Source organism: Petromyzon marinus, chromosome 50, assembly GCF_048934315.1.
Source record: "Petromyzon marinus isolate PM22_M1 ecotype Great Lakes invasive population chromosome 50, UKy_Petmar_22M1.pri1.0, whole genome shotgun sequence".
Taxonomy (NCBI): Eukaryota; Metazoa; Chordata; class Hyperoartia; order Petromyzontiformes; family Petromyzontidae; genus Petromyzon; species Petromyzon marinus.
This window is the reverse complement of record NC_133716.1, coordinates 10644304-10653028: the sequence shown is the minus strand read 5'-3', so window position 1 is coordinate 10653028 and position 8725 is coordinate 10644304. Positions and strand designations below refer to the sequence as shown.

Here is an 8725-nt window from a genome sequence, read left to right as displayed (position 1 = left end):
AATTATTGCAGCATTTATTTGACGGTTTTGTAGACAAACTTCAAAGAAAGTCCTCACACTATAGTTCTCCCCTAGGATATTATAAGAACTTGTAAATACCACATTTTCCCTGAATGAAACCTTTTGATTCAAGAATTAAAACAGAAAATATTTGCTCATTTGTAGGCTGCTGCTCGTGTGTATCTTGCGCCGTATAGGTGCAACTGCGGGATTCCACTTTGAGTTGCCAATGCATTTCAGCACCCTACGAATACAAATCCGTTTCCCTAAATCCTTCATCTGGAAATAACACAAAGGGATGATGTTAAACAAATCATATACACAACAGGGTTTACATGATTGTATCTTGCCCCTCTCATCTCCTTTCATATCCCCTCTTGTCCTATTAATTCCCAATCTTCTCTCTCTCTTTCTGTCCCTCATTCTCCCGGGCCCAATTCCATTTTCGGGACCTTTTCCCCTCTTGCACCCCTCCACTGGAACCACTGCCCATAAACTGACTCAGCACTGCCCATAGACTCAACACTGCACCATAGACTCAACACTGCCCATAGACTCTGCACTGCCCACAGACTCAGCACTGCCCAGAGACTCAGTACTGCCCAGAGACTCAACACTGCCCAGAGACTCAACACTGCCCAGAGACTCAACACTGCCCACAGACTCAGCACTGCCCATAGACTCAACACTACCCAGAGACTCAACACTACCCAGAGACTCAACACTGCCCATAGACTCAACACTGCCCAGAGACTCAACACTGCCCACAGACTCAACACTGCCCAGAGACTCAACACTGCCCACAGACTCAGCACTGCCCATAGACTCAACACTACCCAGAGACTCAACACTGCCCAGACTCAGCACTGTCCAGAGACTCAACACTGCCCATAGACTCAGCACTGCCCATAGACTCAGCACTGCCCAGAGACTCAACACTGCCCATAGATTCAGCACTGCCCATAGACTCAACACTACCCAGAGACTCAACACTGCCCAGAGACTCAACACTGCCCATAGACTCAGCACTGCCCAGAGACTCAACACTACCCAGAGACTCAACACTGCCCAGAGACTCAACACTGCCCAGAGACTCAACACTGCCCAGAGACTCAACACTGCCCATAGACTCAACACTGCCCAGAGACTCAGCACTGCCCATAAACTCAGTACTGCCCATAGACTCAGCACTGCCCAGAGACTCAGCACTACCCAGAGACTCAGCACTGCCCATAGACTCAACACTGCCCATACACGCAGCACTGCCCAGAGACTCATCACTGCCCAGAGACTCAACACTACCCAGAGACTCAACACTGCCCAGAGACTCAACACTACCCAGAGATTCAACACTGCCCAGAGACTCAACACTGCCCATAGACTCAACACTGCCCATAGACTCAACACTGCCCAGAGACTCAACACTACCCAGAGATTCAACACTGCCCAGAGACTCAACACTGCCCAGAGACTCAACACTGCCCAGAGACTCAACACTGCCCAGAGACTCAACACTGCCCAGAGACTCAACACTACCCATAGACTCAGTACTGCCCATAGACTCAGCACTGCCCATAGACTCAGCACTGCCCAGAGACTCAACACTGCCCAGAGACTCAACACTGCCCAGAGACTCAACACTGCCCAGAGACTCAACACTGCCCAGAGACTCAGCACTGCCCAGAGACTCAACACTGCCCATAGACTCAGCACTGCCCAGAGACTCAAAACTGCCCAGAGACTCAACACTGCCCAGAGACTCAACACTGCCCAGAGACTCAACACTACCCATAGACTCAGTACTGCCCATAGACTCAGCACTGCCCATAGACTCAGCACTGCCCAGAGACTCAACACTGCCCAGAGACTCAACACTGCCCAGAGACTCAACACTGCCCAGAGACTCAACACTGCCCAGAGACTCAGCACTGCCCAGAGACTCAACACTGCCCATAGACTCAGCACTGCCCAGAGACTCAAAACTGCCCAGAGACTCAGCACTGCCCAGAGACTCAACACTACCCAGAGACTCAACACTGCCCAGAGACTCAGCACTGCCCAGAGACTCAACACTGCCCAGAGACTCAACACTGCCCAGAGACTCAGCACTGCCCAGAGACTCAACACTACCCAGAGACTCAACACTGCCCAGAGACTCAGCACTGCCCATAGACTCAACACTGCCCATAGACTCAGCACTGCCCATAGACTCAACACTACCCAGAGATTCAACACTGCCCAGAGACTCAACACTGCCCAGAGACTCAACACTGCCCAGAGATTCAACACTGCCCAGAGACTCAACACTGCCCAGAGACTCAACACTGCCCAGAGATTCAACACTGCCCAGAGACTCAACACTACCCATAGACTCAACACTTCCCCTCTACATGAAGCAGTCCGCCCTCCTTAACCTCCTTCCATTCCTCTCTTAACGTATCTCCTTTTCTCTCTTGCCCATTCTCTTCCCTCCTCTCGCCCCTCCACTTCTTCCCGTCCCTCCCCTGCCCTTGAGTGACCCCCTCTATCAGGGCCACTCGTTCCTCAGCTCTTGCCGTCTGAACCCTTCTATTTTGACAGCCGTGTGTTTGTTAAGCTATGTAAAGCACTTTGTGTAAAGGTGCTCTATAAATTGAAATTAAGGTAAGTCAGCAGCCATGTGACCCTTCAGAACCAGCATATTCAATGGTTTCCAACCTGACCCTTGAGAAGGGATGATAAACACCATTCTGATTTGCTCTTCTGTGGGCAAAACTACCACGGGGAGGCTTTTTAAATGATGCCAGGCCTGTTCCGAGCCAGTCCGTTGAATTTAAACAAGTCCTGATTATTTTGTGCGACTAACTTATAAAAGAGCATTTGGGTGCAGTGCGTCATTACCCATTATGCAGGCGATAGGCAAGGCTTGTGGTGTGTTAAGTGTATTGTACGACGGTAGAATGCCTCGTCTGTGAGCAATGCCTGTTATCCGTGGGAGCTGTAAGGTCTGCAAAATATTCTATTATGCCCGCTACTGTGCTTCCCGCCATCTGCAAATTGTCCACATGTTTCCTGTCCTGCTTTTCTGAAAGGCTTTTCTGTGAACCGCACTTCTCTCCACGGATGAGTGGAGATCATCGGCCAATTCGTCCGATTATCCGCAATAAAACTTTGTGGATAAGCAAAGTATACATATACCCAAAGAACTTCACAACTAATGAAGTCAGCAATTGTTTTGTACACCGACATCATTGGAGTTCCAGCCGTAGTTGTGTTGGTAGCAGGTGGCTGCAGGTTGAGAAGGCCACAAACGCTGCCTTTCTTATCCTAGTCTCGGGGCGAAGCCTGAAACTGGCTGAACTAAACACACGAAATGGAAAGCAATGGCATTGCCTTAATTGGTGCTTTTTTTTTTCTCACACCAAATGTGTAGGCGCAGGGAGCCTATGCAGCTTCCCAGCAGAACCGGTCCTCTGAGTGACAAGCACCCCCAATGAATTATCACGGTTATCCGTCGTAAATATCACGGGCCGGGTTTTGGGAAAATAAAAATAAACGAATCTATGAAAAGGTCACGGAATGAAAGTGGGCCATTGCCTCGCCCAGAAACAAAATACATGTTAAAATCACCATTGTAAGCAAAACAAAATCCAAACCGGCTAATTTAAGTCGTATACATTTTGTGGCATTTCGAATCAACTTTGTGGTGTTTTCAGCAGAAAATCTATGGAATTAAAAAAGAAACAAGTAAAATTAACACCTAATCGAATGTCTTTCCATTGTCATTTCCAACATTTTAAGCCCGTTATTAAAGTTCATAATATCTGTGACCTCCGTGACCTCTGTAAACCGCCGTGACCCAACTCATAGCCTTGGTTTTCGTACGCTGCTTTGGTGTCCCAATCAGTAATCAATCCACCTGCATGCATCATCTGAGACTAGAAAAACCCGAGTCTGAGTTTGCAGCTTCCCTTGACTTGGCCTCTTGACTTGGGCTGAGCTGCGCGACATGTAGTGCTGTGAGCTTGTGCTGAATTCTATACCCAGGCCAGATGTTACGGGATGTTTGTCGTCAAACTTTCTATGCCAAAAATAGATTTTTTTTTTGCCTTTGACAGTGACTTAAAAATACCCCCACATAAATGAGAGCATTTCTATGCATGATCTGTTTGTGAATTTACTTGTGATTTTTAGGAGGAAAATTACGACCCAAATTCACGTCACAATGTCTCAGAAATCAAATCAGAATATTTAATTATACTGGAGAAATCCGATGAGCTATAGCGCTCTTTTTCACAGATGTCCACTGGGTCGTCCTCTTCTCCATTGGTAGCCCTGAGTCAGTCATAGAAATTTCACATTCATATTGCAGGGCCATAGGACAATCAGTGTTTAGGAAAGTATGACTTGATCTTATATTAGCATTTCCTCTGCAGTGTAACACATTATTGGGAATATCTTTAGTATATCATTAGATGTACAAATGTTTTGGGAATGAGAAATGTAAAAAAGAATAGCAACCTAATGTTAGGCCTGCTCATATCAATTTATATGGACTAAATAATCATTAGAAATGTCAGCCTATGCCAATCCACTGCTGGATGACTGCCTCCCAAACCATGTTAGGCATGGGTGATGTTTAACCATACTTCACCTGCTGGTCAGTGCACATTGGTTGAAGGGAGAGCCGTGTATCGGTTTATATATCACTCGCCACTGAGGGCACCCAGTGCGCTAACCGTTGTACCACCGCTCCAGCCCTACGGATCAATTCAATACAGTACAGATAGTATAGAGCAAGAACGTAAAGTCGTGGACGAAGTGCATCGATGCTCAGGGTCACAGTGTTTACGAGCATAAAACAAGTTGGTGAGTTAACCTGTGCAAACGTTTCATTCTCAACATCTTCTTCTCAAATCGGTCTGATCATCTCAAGTTCAGAATCCTGTAAATGGTATGCGCATCGAGTAGGTTTCATGGGTAAGGTGAGACTGCAAGAGATGGGACAAGAACGGTTGGCGACTAAAAAAGTCGCAATGTAGCAGGGACAACTGCGAATCCTTCCTCATGAGTAAGACATTCTTTAATTTGTTTCAATTGCCCAAGAGGAGTAACATGGGAAACCAAAGCAGAGCAAATACATTCATGGGAATTTGGGCGTGGTTTTGTGCGATTAAATTATTATAAAAATATAATGGGAGACAGTTTTTTTTTATTTTTTTCTTGAAACTATTGTCACGAATGCTTTAAATACTGTATACTGCATTGAGTGTCCACTACAATACTGCAGAACCAATTTCCCAGAATGAACACGCCAAGAAAACATCTTCATGTTCAAGATTAAAGAGTGATCTTGTTTTTATGTCATGAGTTTCAAACAACACGCAGCAATATGTAAAAAGCACACCGCCTCTGTGCATTATGCAAAATCCATCAGCCATTCCTGAACAAGTGCATTGTGGTCTCATCTTGCCTTTGGTCAACAACAATTACATTTGAGCGAATGTGACCGACCTACTGACTCATCTGCTGACATTTGTTTCTATGGTCACCTCACCCAAGCGAGGACCACAATGCACTGTTTCGAGAATACGCCGAAGGCTTTTGTATAATGCACAGAGGCGGTGTGGTTTTTGCAATTTTGTTTTGCGTGTTGTTTGAAACTCGTGTTTTTTTTCCCCCCCGCAGCCTGCACCTATTATTCCGTGACGATGTTTTTTTTTCCTCTCGTAATTTTGACAGATTTTATTCCCTTCCGCAACAACCCGGTGTGGCATTGCCATTGTATACAGATCACACAGGACACTAAACCAATCCGCATTTTACATTCATATAGACATTGATTTGTTACTTCATCACGTTTCATATAGCGTCACCAAACACTCACGCTATAGTCATGTTTAATGGCGCGAGACTTGTAGCAAACAAATACTGTACTCTCTTCAAACTGGTACTAACAAGGACCAACGAATTCCAACACGGCTGTTTTTAATTAGCTTCAACAACTTAATTTGTATCGACAGACTCCCCAAGATTACATCTGGGAGTGCGTGACATCTTTTTTCCCCCCCCCCCCCCACGGAGCCGATAATAGTCGAACATAATTAGTGTGAAAAGCCCCCCCGAGGTTTCCCTTGTGCACGTTCACACCAAGACATTTCATTTAACGCAATATTTATTCACTTTTCTTGGCATCCGTCATGGAGCAGCTCGTGCAGCATTGCCACGCGCACGAAGCAAAAAGCAAAACGCAGTTTTTCTCTGACCTCCCAACCACCCCCAGCAGCAGTCTTCCACTGCTTTCCCACCAACCCCCCTCCTCCCCCCCCCCCAACGTTTAGTTTCCACCGTGCCCCCCACCGCGGCCACTTTACGACGGGGTCTTTTTTGACAGCTTCACGCCGGGCGAACGGTCTTGCCATCCCCGTGCCGCTCGTCGTCCAAGAGATTCCCTCCATCCGTGGTATTGCAGCGGCGTGCGAAGAAGCGGGCTGGTTGGTGCCAGGGGTTGGTGGGGGTGGTGGAGGAGCACCCACAGGAAGGGATTGCCCTGACGCGTTGTAACTTCGTTGTTGTCCTTGTCGTCGCTTAAAAATCTCTCTGCGAACATTTCCGACGCGATTCTTCAACGCGGTGGCACAACCCCTTTCAGGCGACTCCGGCGCCACTCAATGCACGACAGCGAGAAACAAAAAAAGAATTCAACCCACTTTGATTATAATCAACCCCAGGCGTACAATAATGCTGGATAAGAGGTCTGTCGTTTTGGTAGAATCCTTAAAATGTTATTCAGCATTGTTCAATCGTTACTGTCTGGAGGCTTGGCTCAAAGCCCCGTGTCTAGGTAGGCTTGTTGAGCAATAGACGCATTGATAAATCCTCTGTGTTGATCGTCATCCTTTCAATATAAAACACACACACAGGTACGTGTCCATAATCCAGTTTTTTATGAAGACGTTTATCCTTTGATGCCATCGCTGGACATCCTGGTGCATCTTCTGATATGCTGTTCATATGCCGGCCACTTGTTTTGCCATCGCTTATTGGACAATTAGCCGCTTTTCTGTTGAATACTCTAATGAGCACTCGATACGCATAAGTTCTTGTGTATTGCCTTTTATTTTTTTCATTTTTATCGTATTTTATTACCAGAAAGTAAAGTATATGATAATTGTAATTAAAATTTTAAACAGTATATAGCCACGGTTTCCATCAACCCCGGCCATGCATAGACACTCAAAATGAAAACAAATTAATGGGAAAAACTAAACAAAATCCCACACAATTATCACCCCTGTGAAACAGCTTGTCCGAAACTTCATCTCAACAACTTCACTGGGGTAAATCTTCGGCGCTCGATTCAACTAAAGGTGACACTTCACGGAGAGTTTCAAGTCGGTTGAACTCTGACGGGGCGAAGGCTTCCATCAAATACGTTTGGGTTGAGCAGCACGAAGGCTGGGGCTGGTCAAGGGGTCTGGGCAGCAGAGGTCTGGGCATCAGGGGGGGCTCTGGACTCGGGCTGCTTTCCGCTATTTTAAAGGCAAGCGTTGTGCGCTCAGCGCGTCGGCACCAGAGTCTGAACCGGGCCCGCCGACAGCAGCGCGACGAGCAGCAGCAGCAGCAGCAGCAGTGGCGACGACGACGCGGCGAGGAGCGGCAGGGCCGGAGCGCGGAGGCGCTGGCCAGCCGAGCTCGAGCCGCAGCTGTTGGCCGAAGTACAGCGGGACTTTTCGCACAGCACGCCCTCGTAGCCGGAGACGCACGCGCAGCGCTGCCGCTGGACGCACGTGCCGCCGTTTTCGCAGCGCAGGAACTCGTCGCACACGATGGCTTTTCCGAGTTGAATCGTTGCGGGGTTCAGCAAAGTGCGTGCGTGTGTGTGCGTGTGTGTGTTTTTTTGCGGTGTTACGTGATGGTGGTGGCGGTGGTGGCGGCGGTGGTGGTGTGTGCGTGTGTGTGTTTTTTTGCGGTGTTACGTGATGGTGGTGGCGGTGGTGGCGGCGGTGGTCGTGTGTGTGTGTGTGTGTTTTTTTTTGCGGTGTTACGTGATGGTGATGGCGGTGGTGGCGGCGGTGGTGGTGTGTGCGTGTGTGTTTTTTTTTTGCGGTGTTACGTGATGGTGGTGGCGGTGGTGGCGGCGGTGGTCGTGTGTGTGTGGTTTTTTTTTCGGTGTTACGTGATGGTGATGGTGGTGGTGGCGGCGGTGGTGGTGTGTGCGTGTGTGTGTTTTTTTGCGGTGTTACGTGATGGTGGTGGCGGTCGCGTGTGCGTGCGTGTGTGTTTGTGTTTTACCAGATTTCGAAGGCGGTGGTTATGTTTTGGAAGGAAGGGAGGTTGAAAAGGATACACACAAATGGCAGGGTTAGAAAAATGACTCGAACGCATTAAATAAAAAACGTGAGTTACTTTTTTCCTGCTGCTGCTGCTGCATTGTTACTTCGTGGCAATAATTGCCACGCGTTGTTACATAAATGTGCTTGGGTTTTTTTCATCTTTCATATCTTTTCTTCACATGACGTTTCAATTAATTCACTTTTGAATCCACTTATAATTTTGGAAATGTATATTTTAAGGACCTTAACTGGAAGCAAGGAATACGCAATTGAAATTGGGACTGTGGTAGCCACTCACTTGGTCCGTTTTTCCCCAATAACATCACAGGAATGTTAACCACCACTTGAGAAGCTTATATATATTTTTGGACAATACACCCCGCGTTATTAAAACCGGGGGCGGCCGCTTA

At 47.4% G+C, this 8725-nt stretch overlaps 1 protein-coding gene across 14 annotated transcripts in view; it reads right to left on the bottom strand.

Annotated features, from left to right (window-relative positions):
• The window catches only part of LOC116953144 (netrin-G2-like), a 179925-nt gene continuing 171200 nt past the window's right edge, over positions 1 to 8725 (bottom strand). For all 14 annotated transcript variants that reach the window (XM_032973042.2, XM_032973041.2, XM_032973040.2 and 11 more), the window contains one exon: positions 1 to 7812. In XM_032973042.2, coding sequence (XP_032828933.2) covers positions 7538 to 7812 — 275 coding nt within the window. In that variant the 3' untranslated portion in view covers positions 1 to 7537. The remainder of the gene's footprint in view (positions 7813 to 8725) is intronic.